At 39.5% G+C, this 23,427-nt stretch overlaps 1 protein-coding gene across 1 annotated transcript in view; it reads left to right on the top strand.

Moving 5' to 3' along the window:
* The window catches only part of VWF (von Willebrand factor), a 172,954-nt gene that overhangs the window by 126,862 nt on the left and 22,665 nt on the right, over positions 1-23,427 (top strand). The window contains exons 38-45 of the mRNA XM_020785775.3: positions 4,030-4,235; positions 6,006-6,108; positions 6,958-7,032; positions 7,595-7,699; positions 8,008-8,213; positions 9,012-9,161; positions 16,590-16,700; positions 20,029-20,212. Coding sequence (XP_020641434.3) covers positions 4,030-4,235; positions 6,006-6,108; positions 6,958-7,032; positions 7,595-7,699; positions 8,008-8,213; positions 9,012-9,161; positions 16,590-16,700; positions 20,029-20,212 — 1,140 coding nt within the window. The remainder of the gene's footprint in view (positions 1-4,029; positions 4,236-6,005; positions 6,109-6,957; positions 7,033-7,594; positions 7,700-8,007; positions 8,214-9,011; positions 9,162-16,589; positions 16,701-20,028; positions 20,213-23,427) is intronic.

Raw genomic sequence — 23,427 nt, 5'->3', positions numbered from 1 at the left:
GTGAGGGGGTGGGACCGAGAGAAAACCTGATGATCTTTACACCTGAGCTGGCTCTTAGTGGGAGACTCTGACTTCAAGATAGCTTGGACCCAGGTCATTGAGGGCTTTATTGGTTAAAACCAGCACTTTGAATTGTGCCTGGAGCTGCTGTAACAGATGAGTTAGGTGATCCCTGTAGCTAGCCCCAGTCAGCAATCTGGCTGCTGCATTTTGGACCTACTGAACTTTTCTCACCCTTTCCATCAGCTGTCCCGCATAGAGCGAATTACAGTAATCCAGCTGGGAAGTAACTAGGGCATGTATGACAGTGGCCAGATCAAATCTCTCCAGAAATGGATGTAGCTGGTGTACTAGTTTTAATTGTGCAAATGCAATCCTGGCCACTGCCAAAGCCTGGGCAATCCAGGCTCAGAGATGAATCTAGGACCTGTGTTTTCAGAGGGAGTGTAACCCTATCCAGTACAGGCTGCATCCCTATTCCTTGATCTATCTTGATTAAGTTTCAATTTATCCACCCTCATCCAGTCCATTACTGATACCAAACAATGATTTAGAGCTGAAACAGCTTCCTTGGATTTAGGTGGCAAGGAAAGGTTTGCATCTGAACTTTCTCCCAGTGCAGAACCTAAGGAAGCTTACAAAATGACTTTAAAAATCAGTGTAGTTAAAAATACAGTAAATTAAAATACACAATTGAATATATTATACTGTTAAAAACAACATTTAATTTAAAGCAGTTTAAAATATAATATCAGAGAAAGGTAGAGAACAGCATTCACCCTTAACATCTTTCTCTTGAGTGCATTCAGTTAACAAAGGCTCCACTGAACAGAAAGGTATTTTCTTGCTTGTAGAAATATAGCAGGGAGGAGGGTGGACTGATCTTTTGTAGAAAGGAGTTCCACAGTCTTCACTTTTCTCCTATCTTCAATCAGCTGTGCTGATGAGAATTGGTGGGATTATAGAAGGGTCTCCTTGCACATCTTCAAATCCATGTGGTTGATATGGGAAGATAATTTACTTTTAATGATTTGGAAGGACTCAAGCCATATACGGCCTTGCAGGTCATAACCAGCACTGTTAGGAGCCAGAGAATTTCTTCCTTCTAAGTAGGAGGAATATTGCTGGTGGACACTCAAAATTTGATTTTTTTCTGATTGCCTTAACTAGGGTTAGATTGAATTCCTGTGTTCTGCTGCCTGTGGATCCTCTTAGTAGCAGTACAAATCTGTCCAAAGAGTTAGGGGTTTTGTAAGTGGAACTTGTTCTTTCAGCCAAATCCTTTTTATTGCCCATGATAGGAAGCTTGTACAATCACTGGGTTTTCTCCCCCTTACTCTGCGGATTACGCTGCTGAGGACCACAGGGACTGGCAGATCTGTATATTTCTCAGATTTGTCTCATTATTTTTAAAGCTACCATAAACAGTCACATCTCTTGTAGTGAATTTAACATGTTAATCAGGCATTTTGAGATGGTGTACTTCTGTCACACGAAATCTGTTTTCATTCAGCACCCTTGGTCAACCAACCCCAATTCTAGTGAGATTGTGAAATCTTTCTCCCAGTTTTCTGTAATTTTGCTTTGAAAACAGTGTGTCCTCAAAAGTAATAGTTGTATTCTTATTTGTACATATATTTTGAATGTTTCTTCTATTGTAAATATTGTAAAAAATAATCACTTCTAGAATATGAATTCTAGAGAAGCAGCAACCTGCAATGGAAAAGAAAGTGAAGTATTGTGGGTGTAAAATTGGTTAAATACTGTAAATGAAAGGGTCCAATCTATCAACATACCCATTACACACAGCGACTATCTCTACACATGCACATGCTTGTCAGCACTGGATTGGGGCTACTCAGCACTAGATCAGGGCTGCCCATTTGCTTCCACTCCCAGCTGGATCCCCACACATGTAAGGCATGGCTTTGTGCAGTGCTCCGGATAATTAGAGGGAACGTTGGGTGGAGGAGGAAGAGATGCAGGTGGCAGCACAAGGTAGGGAGGCTACGGGGGCAGTGTGAAGGGGGCAGGCGGGTAGCAGAAGGGGTGGAGGGTTTAGTTTTCCTCTCCCACCCCCCAGTCATGAACTTAAAAAAACTGGTTTGTGGTCCTTTTTTTGAAAAAAGTTCAGAAAGTTTGTGGTTCATGCATAGCTACAAACCACCACGAACCACAATTTTTCTGGTTTGCGCCCATCTCTACTGTTCGCTTATGATTAGCCTGTGATATATTAAGTTCTTGGGTTCATTTCAGAGGTACTGCTGCCAAACCAGCTGTTACTCACCCTATATTTATGCATCTAATTTGGCTTATCTAATATACAACTTTTAACTATTTCACCTGTTTTACATTTTTAGAAACTGTTTTACATTTTTACCTGATTTTGAGGTAAAATGAGTTCTGCAGTCTGTTATGGTCATTTTTCGTCTTGATTCTGTTTTCTACAGCACCTTCAAGGCTAACAAATATTATTGTGACATGTGAGACAGAAAGTCCTGGGACAGTGAAGTTGTCTCCCCCACCCCAACTTTTTTCCAGTATTGTCATGATTTGTATCATATTTTTGTCCATTTTATCTTTTTCTATAGAAAATAACCTGTTCTATGGAAAATACAGCAGCGCACTGCTAGCAAATGATGCCCTTTGTCACATTGGAAAATACAAGGGTTATGTATTAGATGAAGTGTGTTATAGTCTGTGGAAACATATGCCATGATAAAATATGTTATGCTTTAAGGTGCTATGAGGTGGTTTGGCATTTTCTTTTAGGTAAATGCTGATACTGTTTACAAAAATCTTGTCATCTCATATAATGACCTCACTGTCTGAGGCAAGGAGAATGCCTTTTGAAACTAAAAATAAATTAATCTATGACTGGTTAGTTATCCCTAGAAATGAATGTGAACAGTTATCCCTAGAGATGAATGTCCATGGACCAGGGATGAATGTCTGTGGCGAGAAATAGCAAGGGCATCCATTTGCAGTCCAAGGAGGAAAAAGGCAAAATAGTTCACTTGGTGCACAGGGCCTATACTGTGGAAATACATGTTACTTAGGAGTAATACAGTTTTTAAAATGGTGATGTGGCATTAGTGTTTTCTTGTTCTCCTTCACAAGATGTAGAGGGCAGATAAACAAAGTTAAAGCTGAATTGAGTTGATTGTTTACAAAGCCTGATTAGCAATGCCATGGTTAAGACAGAACAGCTATTTAAAAAAAGAGGGAAAAGGAGGAAGCATGGAAATAATCAGTCTTTGAAAAGTGTGCACATTCCTCTTATTTCATTTCTTCTTTTAAATTGTACTACGATATCAAAAACAATTCAGTGTTTTGACAAGAATAATACTAGGTAGGCAAGTGGCAAGAACATTATGAACTTCATTTTAAATGAACTGGTGCATTAAGCAGATGTGGGGACATCTGGAATTTTAATCAGTCTATTTTCCACCAGTATCCTTGTCAGAGTGGATACAAAGTCACTCATCACTGACATGTAGCATCCAGCACAGTTCAGCACTCATAATACAGCCCCAGAGCAGCATCAAAGTTTCAGAGCAGAAGTATTTTTTACGGATACGTACTCGAGACACCAAAATCACAGAGTAGCTTCCCCTGACTGCTCTACAATCACCACATGTCTGATGAAGTTTGAGTTTCAGAGGAGGGTCAGGGGAAGCATCTCTGCGATTCTGATGTTTCTAGGTTCCTGGGGGCCATTTTATAGACCAACGACTCAGTAAATCAAAAATCAATAAAAATTCTTCTGACAAATATGAATTGACAAATTAGCTATTTTTGATGTATTTTGCAATTCATTTTTAATTCATGTCCATCTCTAATATGAACCTGTTATATATGTGTGTTTTTATGTTGTTCATTATCTTAGATTTCCCCCATCCTACTCCAAACATTCAGGATGGTGTATTTCTATTCACATGCTGATCTTACGTCTGCTATGGGCAAAATCTTTTAACCTTCTATTTACTAAAAATTCATTTATTTTCTTGTTCTCCCTGTTCTTAACAGCTATGAGATGTCCACCCTCTTTGTCATACAACCACTGTCAAAGTGGCTGCACAAAGCATTGTGAGAATGATAACAACACTGAAGTCTGCATGGATTATCCGATGGAAGGTTGCTTCTGCCCACAAGGACAAGTTATTTTAAATGGCAGCTGTGTTCATGAAGAGGTGTGCACTCAGTGTGTCAGTGAAGATGGGACACGTCACCAGGTACTTCTCAACTCAGTGCTTAGTTCTGCTGAATCAATGAAGCTCACAGTCAGCATACTTGTTTGCCACACAAACTAGATAAAAACATAAAATGTGAAATGGTCCTGTGAACCAACAGAAGCCACTCACAGAAAAGTCTGCTCACCCTGCCTCTGCTTGTTCTATCCTTAACTTCTAACTCCCTGCATTTTTGCATTATGTGCATAGATTCTTGAGACTGCTACAGGTATGATGTTGGGACCTTGCCAGTATAGACTAATTTCAAAAGTTAGTTAGAATTCACCAAAGCTGTTAAAACAAAACATTAGTGTTTTCTTGTTCTCCTTCACAAGATGTAGAGGGCAGATAAACAAAGTTAAAGCTGAATTGAGTTGATTGTTTACAAAGCCTGATTAGCAATGCCATGGTTAAGACAGAACAGCTATATATATATATTTGAATCTCACTTTCTCTTTCTCCTCTGTGGAAGGGGTTGCAGGAGAAGATGCGAGGTGGGAGTCTCCCTTTCATTTTCTTTGAATTCTGTGCTGTGACACTCAGGTGGGACGCCAATTCAGTGCTATGTCACTTACCACTAAATTAACAAAAATCTAGTTGCATGGATGTTGGATTGATATATTAGTTTCCTGCACCTGCAGACACCCCCCCCCCATTAGCAGCCACTGAATGCCTCCACGAAGCTATTAAGTAGTCATAAGGGGAAAAAATGTTATCTACATCCAGCATCTGTTTTTCAAAAATAATGGCTGACCAAAAAGTGAAAGTTCAGTTTAGCTAAATTGAAAACAGTACTTAACTGACTTATTCAACATGAGCAATGGCTATCACTACATCTTGTGTCAGAAAATTCTGTGACTCAGTCAGATATTGTGTGTAAAAAAAGGTTCTTTTTTGTTTGACTTCTGAACCTGCTGTCAATAAGCTTCATGGGAAACCTTTTTCTAACATTATATCTCCCTTCATTTTTGTTATAAACTTTGTCCCTCTTGCTCTGTCTAAATTTCTGTATGAAGTTGCACATCAGAGCAACCACAGAACTCTAGATCATGGTAGTGTATGAAGACTTTGGCAGAATCCTGTCCAAGAATCTCATAGAAAATAATAAGATTTAGCTGGTAAACATGTTTAGGATTAGACAGTTAAACAGATTTCTTTTTCTTCATATGTTGGATCCCACATTATCAATTTCTGTCTACAAATATCTTTATAGACTTTTAGCAACATTATCAAAGACTTGTGTTATGTGATCCAGGGTGTCTCTTTGTCATCATTCTATGCAGAACAGAAAAGTGTTCCGGTCGTTTGCTAGACAAGAAATTTGGTTATAGGCTGGCATGCCTTTGTTCTGAAACGCATGACCAATGAATAATTCGAAACATTCCACACACTGAAACTAAAGACCTGCTTTACTTGGCTTACATTACTTCTGTCCATTAAGTCAATAGTTGGTATGGTTTGTTCAGCTAATGGTTCCCTATAATGCCTTGTATTTCTTGAAGTATTTTAGAACTGTGCTCATAAATTTTGAAAAACAGCAATGTACTGTTCTTCAATGTTATTTTCATCTTGTGCTAAATGTATTAACTCTAATATCTCTGGGTTTTGGAATTATTATGGCAATCCAAAACGATACCGCATGTGGTGTTTGGTGTGTTTGCTCTGTTAGTTTCATCTCCTAATCCACCCCCACCCCCTGCCCATCCTGCCCAGCTTGCATACCAAGTGTTCAGAGGATTTCTCTTTCTGAAGCATTGTGTTCTTCTTGCTTAGCACTTGGACATGTGGATTCCTCCCAAAGAACCCTGCAAGATCTGCATGTGCCTAGATCACAGGACCATAAACTGCACTCTTCAGTCTTGTCCAGAGGCCAAACGTAAGCCCAGGATTTTTTCTTTCTTTCTTATAAAGACCTACAAAATATATTTCCTTTCTTATTTCATGAGTTCAGTCATATGTCTGGCATGGCCTCTGTTCTTTCCTGTAACCCCATGGCTTGACTGCAATGTGGCTGTAGGAAAATGGATGTTCCTCCCAGTTTCAGGTGCAAAGCAATAAGACGCTCAGTGTGTGTTTGTTACTGAGAGTGTGGTGTAGTGGTTGGAGAGTTGGGGGATCCAAGACCAACGCTCTGCTCAGCTGTGAAACACAGTGTGTAACCTTGGGTCAGTATATACTCTATCAATGTGGCCTACTTCATAGGTTCGTTGAAAGGATGAAGTGGGGAGGTGGAGAGCCGTGTCTGCCACCTTTTGCTCATTGGCAAGATTTAAATGCTACAGTGTAGCTAATGGTACCTGTAACATCCTGTGAGGGGTAAGACAAAGCACAAAAAGGTCACTGCCTGCTTGCCAGTTGAATAGGTCATTATCATCTTAGAACTGCAGAGCTGGAAGGAACCCTATGGATCATTAAATTCAGCCCCTGTCAAGGAGACACAGTGGGGAATTGAACTCCCAACCTCTGGCTCAGCCAGATGCCTAAGCCACTGAGCTATCCAGCATCTATCAAGAAGCACATTGGTTCCTCCCCTTCTCCTTGGCAGTGACTACATATCTTATTAGTACATGTCTTTTGTATAATATGTGAAGGTCTTACTACTAGTTTGCAATTTTGCTTTGTTTTTAAAATAGAGAGCCTGACCTTGGCAATACTCAGCAATGGGCTATTCTTGTTTTACATGTTAATAAATGTGGTTTGCTTCTCTCCCCCCCCCCAATAATAGCTGCTGTTTGTGGTCCTTGTGAAGTTCCAAGATTACGGAAGGACTCTGATCAGTGCTGTCCAGTCTACGAATGTGGTATGTTTCTGTTGGAGATCACCGTCATAGTTTTGCTACCTCCAACTTGATGGAACCAGCTCCAGTGTAGCTCTGCCGTAGCCCCCTCCCTGTTGACTTTTTGGAAGCAATTAAAGACATTGCTTTTCAAGGAGCCTTATCTCACCAACCCCAGCTGACCACCTTCCCCTGCCTTTTCTTCCCTTGTCTCTTTTCTTCCATCCACTCTAGTATTAGTTGGTGCCATCTGTTTTTTTTAATGGTTATTATTGTTGGTTTTAATGTCTCTCTTTGTTTTCTGTTTTACATGTTGTAACCCACTCAGAGTAGTGTTGTGATACTAATGGAAGCAAGATACAAATCCAACAAACAAACAAACAAACAATAAATAAGTTTGTTTGTTTGTTTGTTTTTGTTCCATTCGTGGAACACTGAACAACAGCAATCTAGCTGACAACATTTTATTGCTGATCTACTTGTTGTCCAGTATAATAAAAAGAAAGAAAAAGTACAGTGAAAAGGTGGAAAAGAAGAGAATAAATTAACTGTTCTTCTTCTTTTTGTTTCTTTCCTTTTTGTTTAGTCTGTGATCTGATTACATGTACCCTTCCTCCTGTACCTCACTGTGAAGATGGCCTCCAGCTTTTGCAGACAAATCCTGGAAAATGCAGACCAGATTATGCATGTGGTAAAAGTCCTTCAAGTACCAGATTTACTTACTTAACTCCTATCTCTCTCTCTCTCTCTCTCTCTCTCTCTCTCTCTCTCTCTCTCTCTCTCTCTCTCTGTGTGTGTGTGTGTGTGTGTGTGTGTGTGTGTGTTCACACATGCATGTGAATGCATACAAATATACACAGTAGGTGTGTGCTGAAACTGGATATGTGATATGAGCCATCTGCTTATCTTCCTTGGCTGCTTTTTGCAAACTAGATTGAATCCTTTAGCACCTGTTTATTGTGTTTCATACCACCTTCTCTTTCTTGATGGTTTTTACAGTCTGCAAGAAGGAGGCATGCAGTCCACCACCCGTTCTTTCTTGCTCACCACACCAGAAACTCACTTTGAAGAAGACTCAGTGCTGTGATGAATATGAGTGCACTTGTAGCTGTAACAATTCAATAGAGGCCTGCCCAACTGGATATTTGCCAACATATACTACCAATGAGTGTGGCTGTGTTTCTACCACTTGCATTCCAGACAAGGTAAAAAGAGTGAAACGCCTTTCCTTTCCTTAGAGAATCCCTGCCGTTTTTGGCAAGGCTCCCATCAAGTCCATGCACATCTCAGGCCACTCCCATCCTTGATCTTAGTGACTGGGGTGCTACCAGTGCAGAATTTGTGCATGTGGGTGGGTGGATCACAATTGTGCCTGCATGCCTCAACTTTACCATCTCTCAATCTTGGGGCATCAAGTTCAGAACCACTTAATGTCTGTCTAATGTTTGTTTGGAAGCAGTAGGGATTGCTGATTCCCAATTATAGTTACCTATGAAAATGTGAGGATTGTACAACTTTTTCATATACTGAGGTTTTCTGACTCAGTCTGCAGCAGCGTTCCCTCACTCTTTTGGCCCTGCTGTGTGGGAGCCTCACCTTGTGTGTGCACATGGAGGTGGGGTTACAGCTGAAACTGGAACTAAACACATGCAAACTCGATGGAGCCTTGCATATGCATGCAGCTTAGAGGGAACGTTGGTCTGCAATATAGAACTGTTAGAACTACCCAGAATGGACTGGGTCAGTTTAGTGCCATTCCCTCCCAGTACATAGGCACTCAACATATAAATCCATCTGTACTTGGGTTAACTCTTAAATTGGAAAAATTGGGATATCATGCTCTAGGATGGTGGAGAATGGTCACTTTCAGCATCAAAGTCCAAGATTCCAGCATATTTCTGTACTCTTAAAAATAGCTTTCTAAACTCTGTTTAGACAACAGTCATTTGATGTGCAGTGTGCAGTTCTCTGTTTAATAGCTGTCACACTTTAATTATTGGCAGGTTTGTGTCAGTCAAAATATTGTGTATCCTATTGGGAAGACATGGGAAGAAGGCTGCACAGAATGTTCCTGCACCGACATGGAAGATGCTGTTACAGGACTTCGAATGAAAGAATGTGTTGACAAGGAGTGCAACAAGATTTGTTCTCCGGTATGTAAAACTTTCTCCAAATATTTCTCCAAACAGCAATACTTCTTTGGATGGCGCTGTGTTCATCGCTTTAGGTGCTGTTCCTTACATGCTACTACTACCAGATTTGTTTCAAATACTGATGACAACCCTTCTTCTTCCAGCCTAACCATTCTTTTGTCTTCAAGAAAGGGACAGTATTCTTCTTTTTTTGTTTTCTGGCTTTCACTTCTGTGACCTTTATGCTTTTGAAGAAGCAACAGTTTGCAACAGACTGTAAACAAAAATCATCCTCCGAATGGCTTAATTTGGTATTTTCGGTGACAGAATCTAGGACATTTTGTCCCCTTCTGAAAGCAAGGTTTGCTTTCTTTTGGTCTGTTCTGAACAGAATTGCCTTTTTTAAACCTATATTTTAAAGGCTAAATTAAAAGTTCTTCCTTCCTCCATTGCTTCCCAGGTATGACTGAGAGCCCAAGCAGTCAGATCATTTCTCTGTGCTTCTCCCCAGCTGAGCAGGCTGACTGCAGTGCTGGAGGAGAGGGTGTTGTTCGACTGAACAAGCTGCTGGTGGTACCGTTGGTGGCACCCAACCTTATCCCTTTTCAGTACTGCATGGCACCCAGCCTTACTCCTTCTCACTACTGGGTCTCATACCTGCCTCCCTGTGTTCTCCTGTGTGTCCCACCACATCTTCTCTTAGGCACTTAGGAGACTGGACACAAACCAGGAGAAGGAGCTTGGGAAATTCCACCTCCCAGCAGCCCTAAAAAGAAAAGGAAGACTCAAGTGTGTAGCATGTCTTTAATAGCATGGAAAATTTAGCCCCATCAGCCCTAAAATGGGAAAAGAAAGAAACTGCTGGTTGACCTAGAAGACCAACATTTGAATGTCTCCTCCTTTTTATTTTGCTCATTCCTAATTCTTCCTGAAACTTGTCTGGTCTGTTTTCTTATACCTATTTGCTTTTAACTTCCCACCAAAGCCTCCTATGCCACCAACGCCCTGGCTAGCCCTGATTGGCAATTCAGAAGTATTACTGCATTTTGGGGTGGGGGGCTGTGCAGATGAAACTAAGAAAATTACTTTTATCCACATATTCTCCCCACCAATCTAAAAAACGTGGCCTGCAGAAGTTCCCCATCTGTCAAATGTTTTCAGGAAACCCTTTTGCCAGCTTTTTATGATGAGACACTCCTTTGCACCCCTTGTCTTCTCACCTATGAAGTAGTGAGCCACAAATGGGGCCTTCCCTTTATTACATCAGGCTTCCCCCCATGCACCACTTATACTCTCAATTGGGTATGAATGGAGAATTCTGCCTTTTTGTCATCTCTGAAAATAGTATCAGAGACAACTGGAATTTTAAGCCTCCCCCCCCCCCACACACCACTTCCTTCTTTTTACTGGTCATGAAAAATGCCGGAGGAAGTGAAGCCAACTCCAATTCTATGATGTGACTTCAGGACTTTACTTTCAGATGTTTAGCTGAGTAAGGACCTCATCAACATTCACAGTTGGAGAAGGATGTGTCCGAGAGGAAGCCAACCCTCAAATAAGTTGCACAGCACAATCAGGAATTCATAAGCACTCTATCTGTTTTGAAAGATGCCACATGGGTGAACCAACATCCCAGCTCAGCTGACCAGAAGTGATGCTATCACAGACTGCCCCTCCCACTGTGGTGTCAAGGAAGGGCCATGCTCCTCGATGTCATCTGACTAGAGATAGGGAAGAACTACCAAAGTGCTGGTTTGTCTTGGTTTGGAACAACACATTTCCTGGCAGTGAACTGACAAACCGCAAATCAGTTTGTCAGGTCTCTTTTTTTTTTAAGGCAGCCCATGCCTGTCTTTAAAGGAACAAATGCTGAAATCCAGCAGTAAATTGTAGCTAGAATAGGTCCATTAAATCAATGGAACGTACAAAGGAGTTTACTCACCAAATGGCCACTGATTCAATTGGTGTACTCTGATTGTGACTTTCTACTATTTCAGCCATTTAATGCTTTTTAAACCAGTTTAAATAGGGATGTGGTGGCACTGTGCATTAAACCACAGAAGCCTCTGTGCTGTAAGGTCTGTAAATCTTCAGCTGTAAGATCAAATCCACGTGACAGAGTGCACGCCCATCGCTTGTCCCAGCTCCCGCCAACCTAGTGGTTCGAAAGCATGCAAATGCGAGTAGATCAATAGGGACCACCTCGGTGGGAAGGTAACAGCGTTCCGTGTCTCGTCACGCTGGCCACGTGACCACGGAAGATTGTCTTTGGACAAACGCTAGCTCTATGGCTTGGAAACGGGGATGAGCACCGCCCCCTAGAGTCGAACATGACCGGACAAAAATTGTCAAGGGGAACCTTTACCTTTACCTTAAACCAGATTTTAGCTGCCAAATGGTGAAGAGGGGAGGGGGTAGAGCCCTTTGTTTGCCATCAGAGAGTATAGCTGCTGTAGGTTCTTCAGGTTCAGACCAACTGGCCTGGTTGGTTGTGGGAAGCTTTCCTTCATAGTCTCCTGTTAACCTGAAACTCTTTTAGTCCCATGGTTTCATCCCTCTTCAGACTCATCTGAAGAAGAGGAAATAGGCCTGCACATTTTTCTCAGTTGTATAATAAAACAAATTTCTTACCACATCATACACCAGAGTTATATTAAAAGCTACTGGACAGGTTGTAAAATCTGACACCTATTGCTTGACTAATATTAATAAACCAATTATACCTCTGGCTTCTGTTGCTGTGTTTGAGGCCAACCAAGGCCATTTATGGTCATTTTCTCACCACCACCCCAGTCTCTGTGACGTTGTGTGTTCCACTAGCAGGTAGTAAAAGCTTCTTTAGAAACAATCTTGAATGCAGTCCGTCTGCCAAGAAAATGTAGTAATACAGGCTTACACAGGCAACTCATTTTTGCACCTGAACTGAGTTGGAAATATGTCACTTAGAGTTTCAAAATCTTACCTTATGGAACCACCAAACAGCTTATTAAAGCTCCACTGAATTTTTTGTTTTCTTAAAAGGGAGGCATGTTGCAAGGGAATTGCTTAAACAGAAAATTGCCACATATGATTGCAAATTATCCCACTTCTTTGTTTCCGTTTTCAAACAATTTCTATTCTAAGACTCAAAACAGGTTTTTAAAAAACTCTAGAGTAGTTAAAATGCAGCCTGAGAAGTATTGCAAAGGAAATTCTGAGAGAGAGAGAAAAAAAGTTTCCCAAACCCAGGTGTGTTTACAGATGGAGTGTGTGTATTCTTTTCAGTTGTGGAAATTGTCTATAACTTTTAGATTGGAAATACTAGGAACAATGTAGATATCCTTTGTTACAAGGATCAGTGTTTTAGTAATTCTAAGAACCTTCCCTCATGTATTTTGTAAAGCATTAAAAGCAGAGCAGAATTTGTATTTGCTGATGTTTTGTACACAAATGTTTTTCTCAATGGTTTAAAGCTTAGCTAAATTTTTGTTCTCTGTTTCTCTTGCTAAATCATTTGTTGTTGTTATTATGTGTCTTCAAGTCACTTCTGATTTCTGGTTACTCTAACAGAATTTTGGACATGTGTGATATATTCAAAGGGTAGTTTACTGCTGCCATTCCTCTGGGGACTTTCCATAGCTGAGTGAGGATTTGAACCCTGGTGTCTTGAGTCCCGGCCCAACAGTTCATCCAGTCCACCACTATGAATCATGAAATCTCTGCACAGAGTTTTGTTTTCCAAGCAGAAGATCAAATAATATAATTTCGGTATGATAGGAAACACTGAACCTGTGGTAAAATGGTTATTTGATTAGTTCACAGCATGCCAGGTAATGGCTTTGTATGGTCCAACTGTAAAGTGTTTGAAAGGGAGCCGGGTGGTCGTGGATGAATCATAGTGAGATATTTGGGTTAGTTTTGGGAACACATATCTTGGTACCATGATCTTATTAAACGGACTTCTGTTAGAAAATAGAAGAATTGCTATGGCAACCGTAGCTTCTTTTCTAGTTTCTTCAGATGATAGTACAATAGCATGGGGGAGGTGGCATTAGGGGCATCTGCAGATCAGTGGCAAACTATTTAGTCCTAATAGCAAATGGTCTTGAAGCACCTGAAAGACTAACTCATTTTATTGGGCTTAAGCTTTTGTGAACATAAAAGCACACCTTTAGCTACACGGAGCCCTACCTATCTTGGCAGAGATCAACACCAGAGATGGCACAGGAGATGGATGTGAGGGAAAGTGCAAAAGATTATGATTATCTAAACAATCATCCTTTCAATAAGTAGTAGCTGGTTAGATGTGAAAAGCATCCTGGCATAGACAGGGAGATTCACTTGTGTGTAGTGTATTATTTCAATCCCAGTACAAGTAATGGATCTCAGGTTCTATATAAACTCTTATGGATGGGGAGATTTTAATCATAGTGACCAGAGAGAGTACAAATGCAATAGTGAGAATTGCTTAGAAAGAACTGTGATATAACAAATATTTATTATATGCCGTCCAGTCAGAACTGACCTACACTGACCCTAATAGTCTTTTCAAGGTAGTTAAGGAGTGTTTTTACCACTCCCACACTCCCACTGAGTGTCCATGGAAGAGGTGGGGAAATCAAACTCATGTCTCCTGAGTCCTAGTGCAGTACTCTGTCCACTACACCACACTGAGTGTCTAACACAAGATTTACCCCTGCTTGATATCCATAAAACATTGGAGCAGAAATAACTGATTTTTCTCACCCCATGTTTAATCCATGTGGATTTTTTGTTTGGCATTTTGTTTTGTAGTACATATTTTATCTGTGTTTTTGAAATTGATACATGTGCACAGTAACTAAAATTTCTAGTACAAATACTAGAAATGTACACTATATGTTTACACATTTTAATAAGTTTATGTTTTGTCACTTTCTTTCCTTCTTGCGAATGCATCACAAACCCTGATTTGTGCATATTTCTCACCACAATTTGTATCCATTTCCATGTTTACCCCTAAAGTACAGACTGAATTAGCCACTTTAAAAAACACTTAATGGATTGAATTTCTTACACGTCCCTACATTGAAGACTTCACCGAAATCTTCTGAATCTTACCTGCTGCACCTGCAAAGTCAGCCATTAGGAAGAAGAATAGCTGTCTCTTACATCCTGGAGAGATTCTTCTTCTCCAATAATTTCTGTGCAAAACTAGTACTGTATTCATATTTTTTTAAAAAAAATGTGTAAAGGGGATGACAGCTTTAAACCTTACCTTACAAAGGAATGAAAAACTTATTTCCTAATTAATTTTAAAATTCTTACTTCCCGAGAGTAGTGAAATTGCATAAATGGTATATAAGAATTCTCCATGCAGGATTGTGGCATTATAAATAGCTTATTCCCGATTTTCAGTTATGTACAGTTCAAACATAGTGAATTGGCTGATCACATATAAATTGGTCATAAGGAATTTTCCAGGCCTTTGAGCAGCTGTGTTGGAAACCAGAACATTTGTCTCACTTGTATTGGGATGTGATATATTATTAGTGTAAAGAAGGTTGACCAAGAAATCAAGGCATTTAATTGGTAATATTTCAGATTGACAGCTTTCTTTGAAGTGGCAAAGATTTCTCTTTTCCCAGATGTTGAGCATGAATGTAAAGGGTCATATCACTAAATACAATAAAGATGAAAAGAAAGGCCTTTTAAGGAAGGCAAGCATTGAAGGTAATTAACAAATGTAATTCTTAAATAAAATATCTAGAAGGTTAAGAAGTAAGATACTTTCAGAACTGAAGGAAAGGTATTAGCACATGAAGTAACTAAGAGTCATCCATGTTCCAAAACTTGAATCTATCACATTTCAAGTGCACAGAGCACCTGATGTACATTTTCCCAGTTCTCTTTAATACAAAAGTAACACTATCCCATTATTATGGAGGGGAACCCAAGTGTGAAGGAACAGTAGCTTGCTTAATCCCTTGTATCCTATTTGTTGCTAAAGGACTTTATGATTCAAAACTAAGTCATGCATGCCTAAACAGTGCGACATTCCTTAGCTGGCTTGCCTAATTATGAAAGACATATGAAATTCTACATAAGAATGTAGAATGATAAAAATGATATGAAAAGTTCAGATAAAGCCATAAAAACAGTAGGAGCTTGAGTGCATTAGTTGGTGGAAAGGAAAACAATAAGGTAATGACGGGCTCCCTCTGATTATGGTTGTGTAATAAGACTGCTGCTATTCCAAAGCTCTATCTAAACGATTAGTATTTCTGAAAGAACATGGAGGAGAACTTCACCCAAGGATGTGAAAAAGCAAATGCAGAGAAATGCTCTATCTTAATATTTAGTGGATTGCATTTCCTTTTTTTTTCTTTTTTTGGCAGTGTGAAGCAAAAGAGTTAGTATTACAGAACATGAGTCTCTCTGCAGCTGCCGCTTGTTATTGCTCCCAAGTCACCTGTTCAAGTAAAGAAAAATTACATAAACTCTTACATCCTGGGATGAGTATTATTATTTTTCTCCCACAAATCCTGCAGATAGCGATCTTCATGTTGTTTGTATGACCAGCTTTAGATATTGATGTCACAGGAACATCTGTAATTGGGTAAACTATACAAGAGAAAGAAACATTTTGACCATAAAATGTGTGTTAGGATGTAACTGTAAGCTTGATGGTGACAAGTGTACAGCAATGCTGGGAGGAAACCCTCCAGGAAGAACTTCCAGAGAAAGTGAAAAACACTGCCACCTTCATTCAATCAGTGATTCTGAAAAATCCAAGTCAAAAGGGACAGAAGTCTCTCCCTTAAACCTGTTCCTTAAACCTGTGATTCTGGGCTGCCTTTTACTGCCCACTTCCCTACAGCTACAGGCTCTTGACTAGATCAGTTGACTTCCAGCACAGCCTTTCCATTTCAAGATCCTCTCCAAAAGAAAAGCATTTTGAATTATCCAGCCTGTAACTTTTTGGAAAACGATCTCCTTTTTGCGTATCTCCTTCCAGCCCATCCTCTCAACCTAGCAGGGGAAAGGGGGTGGCTTTCCTGCAAATGTGCACTATCCCTAATTAGGGCGAATCAAGTGGGAAGTTGGCGAAACCTACGAATGGCAACATATATACCTTTACTCTTTTGCTGTATTGTTAATTTGCCACATCATCTCAGGCCAGCTGTTCACCATGCCACACTAATGCCTTGGAATATCTCTCCCAACTATTCAAGAGCCCTGCAGGCATGACCACTGCATAGTGAGGACTCAACAAAATTGTAAAAAGCTGACTAGATTTAGGCAGAGGTGTTTTGTTTCATTTGCTCTAGCCGCTTAGTAGTTCTCTCTTATAGAATACTTTTTTGCTGATTTGCAATGCCATCTTCCCTTCTAGCCAGCACCTGGTTAATTTCTCTCCCCCAAACGTATCTGCATCACCAGTGGGAAAGTCTGCAATCTAATGAAAGTTACTTTTTTTTCTCCTCACAGGGATTTAAGTACGTCAATAAAGAAGGGGCCTGCTGTGGGAAATGTCTCAAAACTATGTGTGATGAGCCAGTATTATGGGCTCGAGGAGATGAAGATGTCCGCTGGCATGAAGTAAGCCTTAGTTATAAATGATGATTATTTTTCCTTCTTCTGCAGGAAGCACAATTCATTTTTTTCCCTGGATGGGTGGAAGAAGAAAGGCACACCGTTCTTTATATCAGAGTTGGGCAATCTAGAGAGGTCTTGGGCAGAAGGTTATAGATACCCATCCCTGGATTTGGTGGACCACATCACAACCTCCATTCCAAAACTGTTTAAAAAAAAAAAAAAGTGGGTAGATTTTTTTTAAGCTGGAAAAGTTACCATACATTTTATAGTGGACAAAATATTTTTTTTAAATTGAGGTGGAGTGCCAAAGATGCTGGGAGACTCCTACAGTCAACCCTCAACTTACGAACTTAATCCGTTCCGGAAGGACGTTCGTTAAGTTGAAAAGCTCGTGACTCGGATCAGCATTTCCCATAGGAATGCACTGAAAACCCATTAACCCCTTCTGGCTGTTTTTGGTTCTTAGGTCGAGGGGCAGTTTGTAAGTCGAAGCATTGGTTCCCATAGGAACTAATGCAAAGCTGGTTAAGCCGTTCCTACCACTTGGGGCAGAATTTTTTTCTTTTTTTTAAAACGTAAGATGGCATAGGTTAAAAAAAAAGGCAGGAAACCACAGAGGGAACAAACAAACACTGTTGAAAAAGAACACTTTTTAAATCAAGCACCTTTAACACCAAAACAGGCACCTTTTCAACTAAGCACCTTTTAAATCAAAACAAGCAGCTTTTAAAGCAACCAAGCATGTTTTTACCCAAGCAGGTTTTAATTCAAAACGGGCTCCCTTTTACCCAAGCACTGTTTAACCCACTGGTTTTAACCTGGGGTTACTCAGGAGTTTTGGACTGCAACTCCCAGAAGCCTTCACCACCAGCTGTCCTGACTGGGGTTTCTGGGAGTTGCAGTTCAAAAGCATCCGAGTAACAAAGGTTAAGAACCACTGGTTTAACCCAAACAAAAGCACCTTTAAACTAAATTTTACATTTAAAAATGACAATACCAGGCAGTCTATTATGTCCTGATATGTAAAGGGGCAGAATTCAGGGAGGGTGTACTTCCTTTTTCACATGACTGTATAATACTAAAAGGATCAATGAATACAGTACAAAACAACAACAACACCGAAATGCATTCAATGTACTAAAGTACTACAGTTCATTTTAAAAACCCCACTCAGCAGCCTTTTAGTTTGTTACTACTGCCAATAGCAGTTATTACTGTATTTACTGTTGTGGGTGGATGCAACACTGTAGAGTGAAAAGTTGGAGGAGAATTTGCTTTTAATTAGTTACTATAAGAATGTGTACACACACACACACAGCACGATCTCTGGAATGGAAAATAACTTGACATAGAAGAAAATTTCAAATATGGGAGGAAGTTAAATGGACAGATTTTTCCCATCATTCTGTGGAGTATTCACTTGCTAAATTTTTATCCCAGATAGATAAGGTTGGATCACTAGAAAGTGGAAATGTTATAGTTTGCTATACTATAACAAAATTGGCCTTATTATGTTGAACTTTTATAATCTAAAGTTTGATTAATTGATTGATTGATTCTATTTTATTTAAAATGTTTTTACACTGCCTTTCCCCTTAAAAAGGGACCAAGGAGGATTTTACATGACTGCTGAAATTCTATTTGCACAGCTACAGCCATGGAAATCTAATGATATCATCAGCAGGGATGATTTTTTTTGGAAATTAAACATTTCTTATTTCTGCAGGACTAATAGCTCCCATGTCATCTGTTTCATTGGCTGAAATCTAGTAGTAAGTCACAACTAGGGTAGGCCCATTGAATAAATGGAATTTATGAAGGAGATGATTTACCAAATCCCCATTTATTCAATGGGCCTCATCAAATTGTAATTTACTGTTGGATTTCAGTCATTGTTTGGAAGCTGCTGGAGCAATGAGTCAGGATAAGGACATCTTTTTATTATCAAAAAATGCCACCACTAAGATGTTTGGTTTCTTTTATACTAAATTGTTCTTTACATTTTGAATTGTACATTGTATTTCATGTTCCAGTTAGAAGCAATTCACATGTTCTAATAGGAAAGCTTTTTCATAGCAATGATATCCAGTATTACGTTGCCATCTCAAACACTGATTATAAATTATGGGCCTGAGCGATCTACTGTAGCAATGGTTGAAATGCCCCAGCAGTATTTTTGAGGCCTCCACAGGTTCACTAGAACTTCCAAAATATTTTTAAAATGGTTTATTTTCTGCCCAAACAAAGACTTTGGGACAGCAATGTTCTCCAGGGCTTTGGGGATGGTTCCCAAGACTTCCCACCCAGTCCCCTGAAAGTGGGTGGGACTGAAAGTGCTGTCTGGGCATATCCTAGTAGTTGGCTTGAATTTTGGTGCCAAGCTCTCAGACTTTGCCCACTCTTGTCTATGAGATATCGGATTAAATGGCCTACAACATCATTTTCAATTCTATGATTCTGTAGTACCATATTTGGTTAAGTGCAATGTAGCTAGTCAGGCACTTATATGTGCCACTGAACTCATTGGAAGTTTTAAATACTTAATTCTGGCTGAACAACATCTTTAATTATTTCATCCATGTTCAGTTTGTCATTCCATTAACTACTTCTGTTCTCCAGGTAGCTCAAAAATCAATGAAATCTACAAAAACAACAAAATTTCCAAATTTTCTCCAGGGAGAAAATTATTGAATCATAGAATAGTAATAGAAGCATACAATAGTAAAGCTAGAAGTCCAACAAACCAGTATTCTATATGAACCCAGACAGTGCAGATTACAAAGCCTACTATAGAATATTACGATATTGCTTGGAGAAATCTTTTTGGATTAAAATATATTGCCTTTGAATTAAATAAATACCTTACTGCTTCTGATCTTTTGTATGTATTAGTATTTTAAAATGCATTTTAAAATGTATTGTATTTTTATTTTATGATTATTTTGAAGTTTTAGCTACAGTATGTAGTTAATAATGTCTTATGATGTTTAATTGTTGTCTTCCTATGATGTAAACGACCCAGAACAGCCTTCCGCCAGATGGGCAGTATAAAAGTTGAATAAATAATTGCATTATTTTAAAAGCTCTGGAAAATGGTGGTGTTCACAGATTAGATATCTTCTGCAGTAGTTGATGCAGTGACCTTGTGAAAGGATCACTATTCTAATCATTTTGCTGGATATAGTAAACTCTGCAGTAGATGGAGGAGAGGATGATAGTGTTCTTCTGGAGCATAGTGCTGGAGTGCAAAGGGATGTCATCTGCCTACAACACTTAAAAAGAGGGAATCAGCTTTCATTCCACACAGTCCTTTCCTATCTTTTGTTCCTAGGTTGGGTCTGAGTGGCAATCTCCATCAAATCCCTGCATCATCAAAGAATGTGTCCGGGTAAATGAGGAAGTCTTTATTCAAACAAGGAATGTCTCATGTACACAGATGGGCCCCCCTAGCTGCCCATTTGGAACAGAACTGCGCTGTGACCGAAAGACTGGCTGTTGTCCTTCATGTCGTTGTGGTAAGGCATGGTGTTGCCCAACAGGAAGAGCTTGCATTTTGATATGATTCCATCCAATGTCGTAGTGCATTTCTGCCAATCAGCTTTATAAAAAATTATATATTCTGCAGAACAGTACTGTTGATGGTGGGACCACTGCCATGAATTGGCACATTGTGGGCTGGTGCTGCATATTTGGAATTTAGGTACAGACTGACTTCCCTCCTTGTTAAGCGATAGCAAATATCAAGCCCAATTATAGCCACATTGCTATTTTCCACTATAGAAAGATGGAGGAAGTTTGCTATTATGAATAAGGATCAATTTCTTCCCATTTTAGCACAGCTTTCCCATTGTTATCAATGAATGTATATCTCCTGACACTGCTGTGCTAATTGAAGTCTCTGGTTATAAAATTTATTTCTTGCTTATGAAAATTAGCCAGGATTTGTTTCCCCTTTAAAACATTTTTTATTTTCCTTGTAAAGGTAGGATAAGGTGAGGGGCAGCTGGGATAGGGTTACCCTCGGAAGGGGTGGATTTGAACGGATACATTAGAGATCAATATTTTTCATAGTAATTCTGCACATTCTTTTCTAGTAATAGTTCCACATATCAGAAGGAAATATAAACAGTGAGTGAGAGGGAAAAATCAAATTCAGACAGATACATTGTTATTTTAATTATTGATTATGTAACTGATAGTCTTTATCCATTCTCATATATTTTCCTTTTATTTCTTATTTCCCAAGGGATATGTTTCAATGTCTTCAGATTTCTTCCTTCTCTTATATATTGCTTATCTTGTGTTGCTTTCTGAATTTCATCTCTATATGTGGTTTTAATGAATCTAATTTGTACCTCTCTTGGGAGATGATTTTTTAAAAATAAATACTGAGGATGTTCTTTTGGCCGCATCTATATTCCACTTAATTTCATCCTTCTCACAATTTGCCCAATCTGATAGTAAATCAGTTGTAGCTTCTAAGAAGTCTTCATTTTGAGTTTCTGGTACATTCTGTATTCTGAGCATATATGATACATTCTCCGTCTGGATTTGAGTCATTGGTGTTTCATGTTGGTTTCATCTGGTTTCAACTTTTCTGTGTCATGTCCTCTTTCATTTGCCCCAATTGTAAATTCTTGTCCTCCTGTTGTTTGGAGAGATCGGACACTTTAATTTTCAGGGCTGAAATATCAGACTTATTTTCATCAAACTTTCTATCAAAATGGGCTATCTGTTGGCTAAGCATGATGTTCATGAGCTTCTCAAAATATTCTTTTGTTAATAAAGAAGACTGAATTTCTTGCATCAGCCTCAGTGGTCTAGTTTCTGGTGACGGTCTTCCTTTCTCCACCTTACGTTTTGCAGCCATTTTTGTACTTTCAAAAAAGACCCTTTATATGACAGTTCTCCAATGTTTTCCACTAATACCTGTTTTTTTTTTCTCTCCCTTCTTATATAGACTTAAATAATCTAGTACATTAGAGATATGGAAATACGGAAGGATATGAGAGCAACCAAGAAACAGAGATGAAGCAACCAACAAATAGGGATCACCCAATATACACTGACTCAAACAAAGAGTCAATGTTATTAATGAAGAGGGGAAACTTTCCTTGGCCACCTCAAATGGGGAGAATATATCCTGAATATAATAAGTGTAGTAAATATTACTCCACTTCAAGGGAGCTATTTATGTCTAGATTTGACAAAGGAAAGAGAGAGAGACAAAAGTCAGCTAGTTCAGAGTTTTGGACACCTTTCCAGACTTTGAGTAGAAAAAGATAAGGTGAGATAAAGCGGAAGAGAAGCTCCCTGTCTCTTCCAGTGTCACCATGGAGTTTCAGGAACAGCAGGGAAATTAAAATAATAACCCCCCCCAAAAAAAAACTGCTTTTCCAACTCCTCCCCCAACCATGCTCAACAAAACAAATAAAATCAAGAAGAAAAAATAGAATCCCATCTATTCCCTTTTGTAATCCACAGAGGTGTCACTTCGTTTATGAGCAGCCTCCATTTTCTACTTTCATTTCTGTACCGGTTTCTTCAGGCATTAATAAGATGGGTGTAGGCACAATCTAAATCACTGGTTCTTAACCTTGGGTTACTCAGGAGTTTTAGACTGCAACTCCCAGAAGCCTTCACCACCAGCTGTCCTGACTGGGGTTTCTGGGAGCTGCAGTTCAAAAGCATCCGAGTAACAAAGGTTAAGAACCACTGATCTAAATGATTAGAGTTGTGAGACTGTTCAATAACATTTAATAATATCCAGCAGATCTCTAAGGGGGAACTTTGCAGAGAAATAGTCCAGCAGTTCATCAGGCTAAAAGTCTCTTTTAATGAACTTCTGTGTTCCCTCCCATCCTCTTCAGCTGTCTGCTTCTGAATGCTTTCAATATTTAGTCTTACAGCCTACTACTCCCACCTATCTTCATTTATCACAGTAGATTTCCAAGTGTTCAGATCAAATGTAGTAATGAAAATAAATTTGCTTACAGTGGTGTCTGTAAATCTGGGATATAGCTGTGTATCCATTCTCCTCCAGCCCTCTGGACTGCGTCAGTTTTTCAGACCTGTACGGAGTCCTGCCAAAGAGAATGCCTGACTTCTGGGTTAGGGAGGTAGCCCAGGGCTCCCCCCACCTTCTCAGATGGTGCTTTTCTTCAGATATATTTTCCTCTCCTGGAAAATTTGATTAGGCTATCTCAAGCCTACAAAACTTCCATCAGCAGTTACAATTGAGAGGGAACTCCATCCATCTTGGCCCACCTCCTCTCCAAAAATTAGTCAGGATTTTAAAGGAAAAAATTGTATTAGGTGATTTATAAATTGAGGCCACCGTGCAATTACTTAGCTCCCTGCTATTATTTTTATATCATCCTGTTCTATGAAAGCAGTAGATGATATTTGGAGGCCAGGATTTACATATACAGCACTTTCATACTCTCAGCTTCAAGTCTCATGCCACATGATCTGGTGTGTCAGTGACGGCTGTCTATGCTTTTTTTAATATAAAGTATATCACAACGGTATGTCTGGCAGAACTGATGCAGTAGCTCTTCTTTAGGTGCTGACAAGCCCTCTGTGTTAATAGAGATTAGGGTTAGCTATGGTCTTGACAAGGGCCCTTTTGTTATTGGTGACTGCTTGCAGGCCGTTGTAAAAGTCATGTAGTCAGACTCATCCAGTAGTGAGTACAATCACACAGTGGTCCTTCTGGAGTGGGAGGATC

The sequence above is a fragment of the Pogona vitticeps genome, chromosome 5 (genome assembly GCF_051106095.1).
Source record: "Pogona vitticeps strain Pit_001003342236 chromosome 5, PviZW2.1, whole genome shotgun sequence".
NCBI classification, from domain to species: Eukaryota; Metazoa; Chordata; class Lepidosauria; order Squamata; family Agamidae; genus Pogona; species Pogona vitticeps.
This window is presented reverse-complemented; position numbering and strand designations above follow the sequence as displayed.